Source organism: Medicago truncatula, chromosome 5, assembly GCF_003473485.1.
Source record: "Medicago truncatula cultivar Jemalong A17 chromosome 5, MtrunA17r5.0-ANR, whole genome shotgun sequence".
Lineage (NCBI taxonomy): Eukaryota > Viridiplantae > Streptophyta > Magnoliopsida > Fabales > Fabaceae > Medicago > Medicago truncatula.
In genome coordinates, this window is record NC_053046.1 from 14,675,379 (window position 1) to 14,692,237 (window position 16,859).

Genomic DNA, 16,859 nt, shown 5'->3' on the forward strand with positions numbered 1-16,859 from the left:
TACCACTCATTGTCTGTCTATGGAGATATTTTGTTTAAAGTGCCTAACGATTAAATTCGCAGAGAGAAATGTATATTCGAATTTAAGTCATCTCGTCTTATCAAATTTACATGCATCATAACAAATATGATACAAATTGTTATCTTTTTTCATGACACTAACAAAATAGCATGTTAAATTTACTTAAGTGTATAATTGAAAAGAGGGACAGTCAACCCAAAACTTTTTTTTTTTATATAGAATATATATATATTACTTTTTTTGAAGAAGGAATATATAGTTTTTAAAATTGGTATTTTATTTGACACAAATATCTCAACAAACTTTATATATTACTCTAATTTTTTTAAATACAATTACTCTGATTTTAACCATTAATATTTTATTTAGTTTTTAATTAATTTTTAATATTTTATGTAGCATAAGTAACTCAACAAACTACTTATTAAATTTTAATATTTTCAAATTTTATTTTAACATATTTTTTTAATAAATATAATTATTTCATCATCAATTTTAAAAAATATTATATTTTTGTTTTATCTTTTCTGTACACGTGTCACTCCAATTATGTTTTTGTTTAACTCTTTTCTATTTTTTTAAATTTATTTTCTGATTAGGATAAATATTTCATTTGATGTTATTACTTTGTCTAAAATTTTAGGTAGCCTAAAAATCTAAATAAAATACACATAAGTTTTTTTATATTTAATCAAGATTTTAATAAATTACATTTGTTTTAACATATGTTTTCAACGAATTTAATTATTTACTCTTAATTCAAATATAAAAAATTATACTTTGTTTTGTTTTTTATGTACCTGGCTTCTCTCGTTAATTTTCATAATTTATTTTACAAAATTATTATTTTTTATCTAGAAAAAACATATCAACAAACTACACCAAATTTATTTAAATCTATAACATTACTATTTGATTTATATAAATCATGTTTTATATGCAACATGAACGGCACTGTAAAAAGACAACAGTAGCTTAAATGAAGGAGATAAAATTGAGAAGGACGGCAAAAGAATGATGTATTGTAGCACTTCAACAACATTAAGGTGGAATCATATGACATACATTGACCCAATTCAAATATAACACATACGTGAATTCAACTAATTTTATATTTAAAAAAAAATTACTTTGTAAAAAAAAAAGTATGTTTAACAGAATTGGATTGGTTAATGTGATGCGACATTATGTCACAAAATGCAATCCATTATTTTATTTTATTTTGAGCAAAAAATCAAAAATTGTGGTACCTTTTTGACGTAATAAAATCAAATCTCGCACACTACTCAATTCCTATTCCGCGTTGCTGCAAAGCATTCTTCACCCTTCTCTCTCTCTGTCTCTGTCTCTGCGATTTCTGCTACATCAACTTTTCTTCTTCCAAGGTAAATTCAAATCTCAGATCCAATCTCTTCATTCAAACCGATCCTTTTTCTATTTTCTTCGATCTGTTCAGATCCTTCTGTTTTTTCATCGTTCAGTTAATTTTCTTCTTTTTATTGATTTTTTCATTTGATCTTGTAATTTTATCTGTGCGATCCGATCAACAGTGAAAATCGATCTTGCATGTTGCTTTCAGCGTGAGATCTGGTTCAGCGTGAGATCTGGTTGAATCTCATGATATCGATGCACTTTATTAATGTATTAGCGTTTTGATTTAGGATTTAATTGATTTGCGTGAAGAAATTATGATTAATGTTTATGTTTTGGAGATATGTTATTGAAATTTTGATTGAAAATTAGATTTGATCAAGAAGTGAAGGAGAAATGGGGTTAACATTCACGAAGCTGTTCAGTCGGTTATTTGCGAAGAAGGAAATGCGAATTCTGATGGTTGGTCTCGATGCAGCTGGTAAGACCACCATTCTCTACAAGCTCAAGCTTGGAGAAATTGTCACCACTATCCCTACTATCGGTAAGTTTCTCAGTTCGATGTTTGTTGTTAGCTCGATTCATATATCACAATTGTCCGATAATTATTTGAAAAAAATTACATAATTGTACGTAATCACATGTGTTTTGTTCAGATATTGGACACACGTGTGCTCTGAATTGTCGGTGCTATGTAGTTCACTATGGATTTTATCCTAGTTGGCATTTGTAAAATCATCTGTATGTATTGATTGTTTTGGTATTTTGCTATATAACCAACTTCTTTGCATGTTAACTCAATGATTGTTTCACATTAAACTTGATCAAGTGGTCAACACATTGTTAAATCTGTGAAGAAATTTGCCTTTATATTTAACAATGAAATCCCAAACTTTTTCATATATTCTTTAACATGTGTGCTTGATGTTAGACGTGTAAATATTGTTAAACAACTCTAATGACTTTGTTTGGATTATGTTCTACCTTACGAGAGCTTCTCAATTGAAATATGCATTTGGTTTGTAGAACATAATTTTTGTTAAGTTCATTCGTGTTTATGGAGTAGTTACCCTTAACATTTAATTTCATTCATGTTTATTTTAAACTTGATGGGAAACTTTATTTAAAATACTCATTATGATCAAAAGATTATTCTAATTTTATTTTTGCAAGAGTGCTTCGTGGAAAGGTTGAAATGCTGTTATTTGTATTCATTAATTTATTTATTTTATATTTTAATTTAGGGTTCAATGTGGAGACTGTGGAATACAAGAACATTAGCTTCACTGTTTGGGATGTCGGAGGCCAGGACAAGGTATTTTATTCAAATTCATTTTGAAAATAGTGTACCTCACAAGATATTTTAGCACCCCCCCCCCCCCCTCCTTTCTTTCTTTCACTGCTAAAGACTTGTGCTTTCTTCGACAGATTCGTCCCTTGTGGAGGCACTACTTCCAGAACACTCAGGGTCTTATATTTGTTGTTGACAGCAATGACAGGGATAGAGTTGTTGAGGCCAGAGATGAGCTACATAGGATGTTGAATGAGGTACTTTTCTTATATTCAGTTTGGCATGTTGTGCTATATTTTCTTCGTTATTTTTTTTTTTCCTTTTCATCCACAAATTTGTTGAGAATTGAGATAGAAAGATATAGGAATCAAATTGGTTTATGAAGATGCGTTGCTTGTACAACTCTGATTTGGGTAGAGATACTGATACATGATTCTCGATCATAATGTTCACTGGTTCAATGCATATCTCTGTGGATGAAAATGAATTTCTGTCGAGCTTCTCATGGGAAGCATATCCCTTCATTGTTGCTGTTAATTAATCCATGTTTTTGCTGGATCATATTTTCTGATGACTGCTGTATATTAATCTGTCTTTTGGTAGTTGAATGATCAGTTTTTCATAGTCAAATACCCTATGAATTTACTGCTTCTGATTGAATGTAGTTCTGTGTCTACTTCAATGTATAAAATGTTCATGAAAACAACTATCAGTGTCCTTGAGTTCTTGTTCTCTTTTTTGTGTTCTTGTAAAATGACAATGTTTTAAACCATTATTTTAATTATAATTTCAGGATGAACTGAGAGATGCAGTGTTGCTTGTGTTTGCCAACAAACAAGATCTTCCCAATGCAATGAATGCAGCTGAGATTACTGACAAGCTGGGTCTCCACTCTCTCAGACAGCGCCACTGGTAAATGATTTGATAATGCTACATGTAGCATTTGGTGTTAATAGACATCCTACTGTGTTCTAACAAACGCTTCTGGGTCTTCTAGGTACATACAGAGCACTTGTGCCACCTCTGGGGAGGGTCTTTATGAAGGTCTGGACTGGCTTTCCAACAACATTGCCAATAAGGTAGCTATTGGTTTTCTCCCTCCTCTATTTTTATTTTTTAACACTTAAAAATGTTTGTCCCAGAAAAATGTTGATTTTATCCAAGATGCAATAATTGAGTGCTTTTAGTCCCTGATTTGGGACTAGTGAGACTAATTTATTTACTTTTTGGTTAAATGCAAGTATGAAATTGTATAAATGTGTATATGGGACCAAAGTTAATATATTTCCAATTTTACAAGAACTAGAAATATATCTTGTGGTTTAGAATCTAAACCTTTTTGAGATGCACAATAAATGTTTTTTTAAATGTAAATTTGTAGTTTGATAGACATGGTAGAGAAGTTAAGCTCACCCATATACTCTAGGCATCTAGATGCATCGTTATTTTCACATCATCCCTACTTATGCAATACTTATTAGGGGTTTGTTTACTTAGTAGTCTTTTTGTGGGAGACTTTCCCCCTTCTGAGCACCTAAATATATTCTACTTGCTTCTATTTCGTCTTCATTCAAAATTTTACATTTTTTTAATTACATTATTCTAACTATTGTTTGCCAGCCTTCTTAGTTCTTGGCTAGAAAACACGAGAAAGAATTGACGTCGCTTATTATTTCCCTGGTTTTCTATCATTGCAGGCATAATACTTTTTGGGAGTATTTTGTTTTGGGTCGGTATTTTTGGATGCAGGGGTGAATATTATCTAGCTTTTATTTCTGGGTCCTCTTCCGAAACAACTTAAATCTGTGTTTCATGTATTGTGGTTTAGGACGTAATGGTGGCTACCATTGTAGTAGGAATTTATTTCATGGGATGTTTAATACTTTTTGAGCTTTCTATTGTGTTTGGATGCGTTGCCCTAATTGTAATGGAGATACTAATTCTATGCGCCATCAGTTTCAGCTTCTGATTTATACCTTTGTTATGCTCATATATACCGTTCCTATTATGTGCTGGATGGAGATTTTGTTTTTTTTAAGGTACCAAGGATAATACGATATTCATATGGTTTTTGGTGCTCATGTTTTCAACTTTGTGCGTCACGTGAATCCGGATTTTATGGTTAATTTGACTGGTTGGTAATACATAAATATTTTTTTCAGGATTGACATTTTCTTGTTTAGTTGATTCACCTTGAATTGTAAAAATGGTACCTTGTTGTATGCAAGAATGCTTCTCTTAATTTTCAGTATTTTGTCTTGTTGAGGTTGACACCACCATACACTTACATACCAACATAGTTGCTTCTTAAAATTAATATATTAATTTATCACTCTAAATTTAGATTTTGCCAAAAATGTAACATCTCAAGATTCAACCTAATGAGTACTACCCATTTATCATAATCCCCCCTCACTTTAGAATTCTATCAATTACTTGTGTATAAAGGATTGTATGAGATTTTTTAGTGAAATTAGGGGTAAAGCTGTAACTGGCTAAAAATAGCAAGGATAGGATAGCCATTTACTATCATCCATGTAATTACTAATTACTAATTAGGCTTAGGCCAAGTTGTTTGAAGCAAAGGAACACGTTTTCGCTCCTCATTTACACTCCTAACCTGTGCTCTCACTCTATCACCATTCCCCACCAAACCTTCATTGATTCCATCCCTTGACCTATAAACCATCATTCTAAGATTGTATTATGGTTGAATTCAAGATTTGCATCCAAGAATCCATGGATGAGTTAAGGGAAGGATCAAGCCTCTCCTGTACGTAAAAACTATCATAATTTCCTGTACATATTATGATGGAGAAAACTGGATTACAAGTTTCATCTTTTGAATTAAAAAATCTGCACTGATGTGGAATGAAATGCTCGTGTTATAATTTTTGTTATAGTGTTCGGATTGGAATGAGAAGTACTGGAGCTTCATTAGTGGCACAGAAAAAAGAAATTTGGAAGGAGATAAGGAGATTGAAGGAACTGAACCTAAAGATTGACGCGGAATATTTAGCATGGAAGAAATATGAAACTTGACGGGACTTGAGAATAGTGGAAGCTCTTGGACATGAGTATGAACGTGAAGCTATATCTATGTTAGCCATGAGTAGAATATTGAGGCCTAACTCATCCTTTCAAAACCGGCTTGTACGGTGAGGAGTGTCTCGTCTTTATAAACTCTTCTCAAGAATCCTATCTATCCGATGTGAGACTAAATCCACTCGAGTGTTGGCCGCTAACAATGAGAAAAGTGAGTTTTCCCTTAAGAAAATTCTCATGTTAAGTTAATTTAACCTTGAGTAGTTGCTGTTAACTAACTATTAGTTGTAACCGATACCCTTTATCTTCTTTTTTTGAAAATCTGAACACACCGGTACTAAGCCATGTAGACTTGAAACATATATCCATCTTCTCTCGAGTAAAAGTATTAAATCCTGCACATTGGAGGTAACGAGAGAGACAGAGCAATGCTAGAGGAAATTGAATCATTAACCTTTGAATCTCTTTCAATTTCTTGCACATTCAGAGTTAGCATTCAAATTTCTTTCAGATTCAACATTCGAATTTCTTCCTCAGGTTAGTTTCATGAATCGTTTATATGCTGCATTTTTTCTTTGATCAATTTTGGCAAAGTGGTTGAATGCATTTTTCCTTTGATCAATTTCAGTGTCTTCAATTCCCTAGCAATTTCCTGTATTTCTATTCTGCTATCCATGCTGGAAAAAAAACTCCTTTGCCTTTTGTTTTTGACAGTATAAAAAGCCTATTCATTCTTAATTTTGCCAACAAATACTGAAATCAAGGGCTCAGGTTTATGTGTCTTGAATTTAACACTGCATAAGCAAGTACTAAAATCCGAATCTTTAGTTTTTTTTACAAAGCTTTCATGTGTGATAAAGTATTAAACCTTGACATTTATTTAGTACAAAGCAGTTTGATTTCTACTTTTGATTTGAGGGGCGTTCCATTTGGTGTTTCATATATATATATATGATTTCTTGAATTAAGATAGGATAAAAACAATGTCTACAAATTATAGGAGGATATGAAATCTCACACTTAGTTTATATGTATACATGGCCCTTAGTTTATTTTTCTTTTATTGATATTTGAGTTTAAAATTGAAGAAACACTTTAGTTTCTTTCATTTTTTTTTTTTAAAAATCTTTTGGTCTTTGTTTCATTTAATTCGAGCTATTAAGATGAACCAAATTTTTTGTGAGCTTGAATTGATTGAGTCGAGTTTGAGTCTTCAAAATTTGTGACAAACTTGAGTCGAGTTTTAAACTGATTCAAATTTTATCGAGTTTCAAACTTATGTCGTTTATATGTGGCTTAGGATCATTCCCATAATCTCTGTCTCATTGGGTTTTGCTTTCTGAATGAGTTTAAGTTTGGATTGATTAAAAGACATAATATAAGATATGCTAAAGTGGGTGGATTGTTGCTTCAACTTGTGATTGATTTTTTAGGTTTTATTAATTTGACAGACACATTCGGAACATAGGCTAGATGATACTTGTTTTTTGTTGCTGTTTCATTCATTAATTGTAGAGAAAAAGACGCACTAAACTAATAACTCAATTGTGTTGAAATTGCAGGTCAAGTAAGATATTTCAACTACTTCACAAAGAAAGGTTCAAAGAAAAGCTACAAAGAAGAATTAATATTGTTGACTGGAGTCACAGTTTTATTTGCTCATTATCTGAATTTTATAGTTGTTCTTTTTTATGAGAGCAAGACAGTTTATGATTATAATATTTTTATTTTTTTTATGTGAAGAAGGATCATTTATGACATTTTATATTTTTAATGTTATATTAATTTGTATGTATGTTAAACTTGATTATTTTTTTAAGTCAGGATTCGTTGACACAAGTGTTAAACGGTTTACTGCCAAGAACGAAGGCATGTGTTTTTTTCCTCGCCAATCTCAATCATCAATCACAACATAATTCTTAATTATTTTTTCCTCTATAATGAGAATCGGCAGCAATCCAATCCAATTTTTCACGATACTGCTATGGGGGTTTGTGCTAAACTCTAGAATAGATGGCGTAAAAAAAGCCTTTATTGTTAAAAGAGAATGTAGCTTAGCCAAAAGCAGGCTGCATCCATTCTTTCTGGGTAGATACTTTTGCACTGTTTAGATTTTGAATTTTTGAGTGATGTTATTGTCTGTTTCTTTGTTATTCTTCCTTGACGCATTCTTCCTTGCAGTCGCAGAACCATCCCAATCGTCATGGCAACTCCAACTGCAATACAGGTGTATAATGGATTAAGTTACCATAATAGATTTAACAACTTTAATATACAAAGTTAAAAGGAACTTAACGAACAATTAACAAGTTAACCTGGAAAATGATATACCTGAAGCATACATAAGAGATCGACCTATGAGTCTGTGGTACTGCTTGCAGGTTGTTTCAGCTTCAGTTTTTGGAATGCTTAAATGAGGTTGCTCAGCAGCAGTTACAATTCGGTGAAATATATTGTTCGAGTCCCCTAACTTCACACCGACTGGAATGGGAGCCTCTACTCCTATGTTCTGACTAAGCTACAAAACACGTTGGCATGTCAACATTTGATGCAGTAAAGCATTTGCATGAAAATTTCTCAGCATCAAGAAAGTACATACGCCATGTTCAGCTATACCCATAAATGAAAAAGATAACAGTATGCTCTTCACTTTCTGCATTCTTCTGCGAGTTTGTATAGAAGGGTGACAAATATAAGGCCCCATTGGCCATTTCCTTTGGGAAAACATTTTCTAAAATGTATGCTCATTTACATTTTTAAAGAAAGAATTATTTTCGGAAATACATCATACACCCTCCGGTCACTATTATAAGCAAAAATCAACATTTTAGGTTCATTCATTAAATGATGTGTGGTCTATAATAAAGACTATATACATCATTAATTGAATTAATCTAAAATATAAAGTTTTGCTTATAATAGTGACCGGCTGGTGTACTTTGCTAGCATTTTATCTTCTCTCCATCACAATAACCCATAGCACAAGTCTCTCATCTTATTAGAAAGTTAAAATGAACATATTCTATAATGTGAAAACTTTTTTTTTCCCTTACTAAGTAAACATGCCTTCCAAATATAATCAAATCAAATGCAAAAAGAGTCATAAAATGAACTACATCGATATAAAGTTTCTCGCTACAATCTGCAACTGACGTATCAATTGAACATATATAAGACAGAACACGAACCTATATTAAAATGCGCATGAAGGTGAACGTGTTGTAATAAGTGTGAAAGTTGTCTAATATATAAAGCTTATAACAGCAATCAAAGTTGACACCATTGTAGAGAGCGCTTGAGCTCATCACTTTTCGTCAAATAATATACCGTTTCTTGTCTTTATTTTATAGGTTCTATCATACCACATAAAATATCTATTTATCTAACCCATCAAACAATGAAGTACATCAATATGCATGTACAATTACGTATATGACAATGCAGATAGATAAAATAATGAAAAATACCATAGTTGCCTCTTGGATAGCCATTGTAAATGAATCTTGATCATCTTTAGCTACAACTATAAGACAGGGTACCTGAAAACCAGTGTCTTCTCCATGACGAGCAATTTTTAACAAGAGTTCAGATGATGCCTTCCTTGAAGTCTCATCAGACCTAAAATTAATATTTAGTCAGCTGAGCTCTATGCAACCAATAATTTTAGTCAGCTGAGCTCTAGACACCGAGGGAGTAATTTAAAATAATTAGGTTGAAAAATCAACCCATAATCTGTGATCTTCGGCCTATTAGTTGTTTTAGGAATCATCCAAATGCACAATTGAGTTTTTCTAAATGCTTTTGATATCAAATGTTGAAAAGTTGCTTATGAGCTAAAAATCCACGAAAACGAGTTATAATTTTTTATTTTATATACAACAAAGGCACCAAGTAATAATTTAATAGGGAAACCTATCCTTATAATGTTAAAAAAGGTAATCCATAGTTTCTATCATATGCTGGTATTATGAACTTTAATATAAGTGGTCACCTGTCATGAACAAAAACTGCATGTCACATGAGGCCAAAGACTCCTTGTTGGCCAGCAGCTCTGTGACTCCACATTCAGAAATCTCTCTCAACACAAGATATTTTTTGTTTTCCTACAAATAAAACGATGAATCATGAATTGGAAGAAATAAATGCCAAAACACAAAATGAATACATGGAATTAAGACTTTGGTGTGAGAAAAGGTGAAAGAAATGAAATGTCTTTCACTGTCACAATAAAAATTATCAATTACCCTAGAAATATCAACAACATTTACAGCATAACGATCCTTATTGGTTGGATTGTAAGCTTTGGAATATGGCCTGCATTATGAATTTCAACAACAATAAGATGATGCTCAATAATTAAAGACGTGTTACCAGGAATCTCAAGGTAACAACTAAAATACCTGCCAATAAAGTAATTCAATAATGCAGATTTTCCAGCCTTCATAGGTCCAAAGATGAAGCACTGCAAGACATTTCTTTCTGAATGTTGTTTTTTGCGATCCACATGTCGCCTCCTAGTCACACAGATAGCAGATGACGGATTACCATGAAAACCCATGTATACCAAGTTCTCCACACTAAAGATTGGGTTTAGAAGTGTCATGAGTGCCCACTGTTCAGAAAACACATAATATAAATCAACGGTGATGCAAATTAAATCCTATATGCATTGAAAAGATACACAGACCAGACAATACATCATGTAAAACTGAGGCAAATTTGATTCTCAGAATACTTTTCAAATTGAGTGATAAAACTATGCATAGAAGGCCACCACTTTTCTTCAAACATTGCTCAACAAAATACAAGGAAGAGGGACTAGAGAGAGACAAAGATAAAAGACTTGTGCACCTCTGACAAAAATGCATCAAGTGATAGTCCTCCAAATGCATTCCTTTCTACAGCATCCTTGTATGGATATTCAATCCAGGGACTGCAATTAAAAGTCATAAAATATCAAATAACATTGCCAAGAGTCCTAATTGACATTCAGATTTGGGAAAGGCATACATATAAATGTCGTAGCTTGACTTTGTAAAAAACAATGAAGAAAAGTCACAAGTATACCACATCCTTCAAGCATGTATGTACATTTGAATAATTGCACGACATAAGAAAGATTACAAGAAATCTATCTACCTTTCCGGAGCGGTGGAAAACAATTCTTCAATTTCATGGGGCCGCAGCACCTTATCCTAGAGGAAGGAAAATATATGGTTAAAAGAGATAATACCCAAAAATGATTGGGAAGCAGCATGAAAATGTGAAATTAGTCAGGGTCATTTGCACAAATAACTCACAAAATCACCATCAAGTCCATCAAAGATTTTCTCCAAGAAACAAATTGCTTCATTTGTTAACTCAACACTCTGCAGACATTAAATCCGATGAGAATAGAATAAGATAAGTTTCTTATACTCAACAAATGAATACAAACATGTATAACATATAAAGAACATAAAAAAATAAGGTCACAATTCATCTGAAAAGAAACACCTGATCAGGTGCACGTTTCAAAGGTGGAATCAAATTATCAGCAAGCTTGATATCATCATTATATCCAAACTTCCTGAGCACGGTCCATGTTTTCTCACGGGGCATTTTTTCTAAGAAGAGGGCGTGAAGAGATATAAATCCTGCCAAAGAAAGTCCCCGCTCATTCACACCTTCAGGCAATTTTTTTCGCACAACCTTCTTTACAACCAAAATTTCGGATGGTTGAAAAGGAGCATTAAAACATTTAACCTGTAGAGAGTTTAGTTAGATTTTTCACAAATCTTTTACACAATAAACAATTATTATTTTTTGGTACAAAATACACAATTTAATCTACCACACTCATAATACGTAGGGGTATGCATGGTTCATGAACCAAACCAAAATAAACAAAAATTTTGGTTTGGTTCAGTTCTTAAACTTCTTTCTTCGAAAAGATTTTTTATTTTTTTTTGTAAATCTGGTCCAGTTCAAAACTGGTTTAGAACCGTTTTTTCTGCCTAAAACTGAATTTTTCATTAAAACTGGTTTCTTGCAAGGGGTGGAAACTCTCTATTGTTGCTGTAACAAATCCTATCTCTTGTTGAGAAACCAACAAGCAAAGGAGTAAATCAATTTGGGAGAGATTTTCTCAAATGTACCTGTTCTTGTTCAATCAAAAGCGAATTCAGCATATTTGGCTGATATTATCTCAACGAAAAACGTGATAGCTGCAGAGAGACCACTTGCATCGTTGTTTTCTCCATGTACAGTGCTCCTCTTTTTTTATTTTCCTGGTCACTTTCTCCTATTTTCTTCTTTTAAACAACACACAATTGTTTTTCTCTTTCTTGAACACTCTTGCAATTTCTCATTCTCGCTCTGCATTTCTTTTGTGAACTTTACTTTTTACTTATTTTAATTTTTTTAGGAGATTGGTACAAAATAGTAGAGATACGTGTGATTAAAGCAGCAGAGCGAAAGTGACATGATTAACTGGTTTTTAAAGGTGAATACTGGGTTTCTATTTTTATAACGAATAAGTTTCCGTTTTTTTAGCAAAATAGTTTGGATTTTTTAAATAAGTTCACCGGATTTTTCAAAATGGCTATAGTTTACCGGTTTTTTGAGCATAGCTAAACACGTTGTGAACAAACTTGTATTCAATCTACAAGGTGTCAGACTATTATATACTGGGATAATAAACAATCCACAGTTTTGAAATTTAATACGAGAAGAAAAAAATAAAAAACCTGATAAATATTTAGTTCATCATCGCTAAGGGCACCATCTCTGTCACGATCACAGAGGATAAAAATCCGCTTCAAAGCCCGCACAAATGGAGGTTTTAGTGTCTGTGACTCCTTATCAAATAAAGGAGCTAAGGGATAAAGGGCATTCTTCTGTGCTAAGTAAATATCTAAATTTTAGTGTTAAAATTACATCTAATTTACATCTAAGTAAATAGTAATACATATGCCAGTCAAAATTACATACTTGTCTCCCTCCATGAAAATATTGAGTATGATATGACCATTTGCATTGTGTAGTATGATATCACCGTCGTTTGAATATGAGTATGATAGGGTATTTTCAATTGTGTAGTATGGTAGTGTATGTCTATTAAAATGTCTTGTTATGTATGTGAATTTTACTTCCTTGACGTATTGGTAAGACCGTGATATCCACATCAAGGAAAACGTCTCAACTCGATTAAAAGAGCTGTTAAACTTTCTCTAGATGACTTTAAGGCTAATCATTCTGGAGATTTTCTAAGTTCCCGTGCGCTCCAGGTAATTTCATATTTAATTATCTGTCGTTCTCTCTCTTGCACATTTGTGGTATGTGGCCTCTCGCACTGAGTTTTGTACACAATAGAACCTTCCTCTGTAAGGGGCAGCCACCATCCTTTTTCAAAAGAACAAAAGCATCCACAACAAAGGAAATAAATTGAAATGTTTTAGCTCTTAATTTAACATCTTGATTTACCATTCAATGAACTGAATTTTCATCATAGAATTCCTCTTATGTATAATTGTTCAGTCTATATTCTAGTATGGCAATTCTTAGCCGTTAGCAAAGTTTCGTGTCTCAGGATGAATATGAGTGACAGATAGTTCAAAGTAGCATTGCCCTATAAATTTTGCATTCTTCACCAAATTTTATGGGCTTGTGACCTGCTTTCCCTCTTCTCTACTAAGGAAGTTGAGGATTGTGAGAGTCTTCTTCTAAAGGTCTAAAACTTCCAAATTAAATTGGTCAATTGCGCTATATTCATTGAATATAGACAAAAATATTCTAAACAAAAATCTTGCATCAAACTAAAAATATAGGTGGCAACTTCTTTTTCACACAAGCCTTATTTTCTAGCTATTAATCTACTTTACCAAGAAAGTTATTCAGAAAATTTCCAGGCTTCCTCACTTTCTAAGGACACGTGTCCCTTCTCTAATCGGGATAATTGTTATTATTTTAAACAACATTCAAACATTTTAATAATCAACACAACCATATAGCATATCCTATCAACCACACAACGTAACAATAACAAAACACTTGATGAATCATCGGGTAAGGAAATGACAACATTGATGAATCTTTTCCTTTATCATCTTCAGAGCAAACTTCTCTTCACCTAATCTGTTTCTCTTTGCTTGCATCATTGGAGGAAAACACTTGTTTAATTGTATGCTCATGCAAAAAATAGAAATAGCTATTAGAATGTGAAAATTTTATTGTAGTAACGAATCACTTCACGTACCAATTTAATACAGTTATAAAGAGCGAGACCAAATTAGCATACACAAAAAAATAGGATAAGCATGTGTCACAATATAGCACTATTTCCATGTATCCAACAAAGAATAAAAACATAGATCAATGGTTTCTACTAAGTGCAAGAATATAATTACAACTTCATATAACTAACAACAAAAGTAAAACGAGATAAACCCTACAAACCATGCACATAGAAGAGAATCAACTATGATAAAAATAATGAAACAAATGATTGATTATTTAGTTGTCAACATAAATGAAACCTTTGTAATGTAATTTTCCCTTTATATATGATATATGATTTAATACATATATGCTTCATGGACAGAATGTGAAGACCAAGGGAATCATGTATCTCATCCTCAAGTAAATTGGCAATAGTAGAAACTATAAACTATAAAGCTAATGGGAAAGAAGATGAAATATAAGTAAATAAACAACAATGCCTCAAAAAAAAAAAAAAAAAAAACAACAATTGAGAAAGTTGTAGACAGAACTTACACTGACTAGTTCAGTTCTCAAATCTTAATTCAACAAGCAATGATCAACAAAGCAAATTATCAAGATTATCAATTCTTGGAAGGGAATCCATTGTAATTAACTCGTATTTTCGTATTCCTCATTCTTTAGTTAGTTTACCATTTTGTTTCTATTATAATCCTATTTTATCATCCATAAATGACAGTTTTTGCCATTAATTATATAACTGTGGTACCGGTTTCTATCATATCCCTTTTTAGTCTTGTTGTTGTTTCCCATTTTCTCTCAACATATGGTGACACTTTCTCGTCTCATCCCAATATAAATAGCCCAGGATTTTATGGGTGATTTGATAATATAGGACAGATAGAGAAATGTTGTGGTTTTCTGGATGGTAGTTGAAGATGACAATACTGGAATTTTATTCGTAATCAACAACACACTCCATTTGTGCATTATGAGGAACTTTTATGACATTCTTTTTTAACACGGGAAAAGAGGAAGAACGAGTGTATGAATTGGTTGATCAATGGTTTCAACTTCGAAGCCTCGTGTGGTGGAGAGGCTTGATGGAGCTATGACAAATGACGCTTGGTTTCAACTTCCCCCCGCTAAACCAAGAACTTGGTGGCACCAGCTTCATATCACTATCCCATTCTTCTTGATAGAGAACCCATGGTGAGAACAAGTGGACAGCAGCGCAAGTTTAAGTTTGAAAATGCTTGATGTGTTGAGCCTAGTATCCGCGATGTGGTTAATAGCTGGATTGGTAATTCTGACCGAAGAATAGTCCCACATTTGGAATTGTGTGCGGATGAATTATCCCACTGGAGTAGGGAAAACTGTAACAAGTTGAAAACTGGTTTCAACGAGTGTATACGATAAAGGTTGGAATAGTCACACGGTTGGAATTGTGTGAAGGATCTTATGAGGTGTTTTGATCAAGGTTCTTTCGTAGATGCTAGACACCTTGAAACTCTTAGAAATCGGTGACACATCTGTTGGTACAAGACGATATCTATTGGAGGCAGAGGGCTAAAAATCACTGGTATCGTGATGGGGACTTGAACACCAATTTTTTTTATGCTTCTGCTACCTCAAGGAGGAAAGTGAATCGCGTAGTTTCTCTTTAAAACTTGGATGGTGTCCGGGTAACAGATGACCTGGGGATGCGCCTACTTGCAAAAGATTATTTTGATGATATGTTTTAGGAATAAGCTAGCACTAGGGAGTCGGTGTCATTGCGCCGGTGATCGATGATGAACAAATATGCACCTTAATATCCCTTTATGTATTGATGAATTCAAAGATTACATTATTTCTATGCAACTAGATAAATGTCCAAGTCCAGATGGTTTCAATTCAGGCTTCTATCACAATTTTTGGGAAGTGTGTAGCCCAAATATTTTTCAAGAATGTTGCTCTTGGCTTAATGACGGAAGTCCCTCCCTCACTTATTTTTAAAAATATTGCTCAAGGGTCAAACTCACGACTATGAAGGATTGGAGACCCGTAGCTCTTTGCAATGTTAGGTATAAGTTGCTTTAAAAGTTTTTAGGTAACATGTTAAAGAATGTACAACATAAGTGCATTTCTGATAATCAATCAACTTTTGTTCCACGTCATTCTATTCTAAACAGTACACAAATCTTGGAAAACTTGTGGTTCTAAGTAAACCTTTGGAAGAAGACGATTGCCATCTTCGAGTTCAATGCGGACAAGTTTCTTTTCAATCATATCTTCCTTTGCTTGGAGAGGGACTTCATGGTTGGAACCCAATAGTTTATCACGAAAAGATGGCTTCGGGGTAGATGACTTGTGTGGATCAGGTGGTTTTTTTGTGTGTTGTGTGTTAGAGTCACCATGGGCAGAGAAGATAAACTCAGAGCTCATGTTCACCGTCTCAAAAAAAATTCTTAAAATAAAAGGTTTTAGATGACATGTGAGTATGAGAGAGAGTTATTTCAAAAGTTGTCAAAAAGTAGATGTACAAATATCATTTCTCTTATATAAATAGGTTTTAGATGAATTATTTAGGTGACATGTCGTTGCTTTGATGTCCATAACCATGAAGCCTAGGGCTGGACAAAAAAACCGAATCCGGCCCAATCCGTCCGGTCCGATAGGCCCGCGGGTAGACGGGTCGGTTCCGCGGGCAACTCGGTTTAAGCAGTTTAAAGAGACACGGTTAAAGGTGGATAGTGTTGGACGGTTCGGGTGGGGATATCCAATCCAGCGGAACCCATCACCGACCGATAATAGCTTTTATTATTATTTTTTTCTTCAGCATTTTAGTATACTAGGGTTGATATAAAACCTTTTTTTCTTCTCATTTCTAAATCTCCTTTCTCTCTCTAAATTGAAGCCGCCACCCACCCCTCTCTCTCAAGAACCACAA

The 16,859-nt window shown here is 33.2% G+C and overlaps 1 protein-coding gene and 1 pseudogene across 1 annotated transcript; one reads left to right on the forward strand and one right to left on the reverse strand.

Moving 5' to 3' along the window:
* Positions 1-1,246: 1,246 nt before the first annotated feature.
* LOC11416588 (ADP-ribosylation factor 2) lies at positions 1,247-4,700 on the forward strand. The gene is made up of 7 exons (XM_003613171.4): positions 1,247-1,406; positions 1,765-1,936; positions 2,637-2,707; positions 2,821-2,940; positions 3,477-3,595; positions 3,681-3,762; positions 4,381-4,700. Exons 2-7 carry the CDS (start codon positions 1,789-1,791, stop codon positions 4,384-4,386), a joined length of 546 nt encoding a protein of 181 aa, XP_003613219.2. The 5' UTR covers positions 1,247-1,406; positions 1,765-1,788; the 3' UTR covers positions 4,387-4,700.
* Positions 4,701-7,703: 3,003 nt separating this feature from the next.
* LOC11426325 (mitochondrial Rho GTPase 1-like) lies at positions 7,704-16,354 on the reverse strand (annotated as a pseudogene).
* Positions 16,355-16,859: the final 505 nt, after the last annotated feature.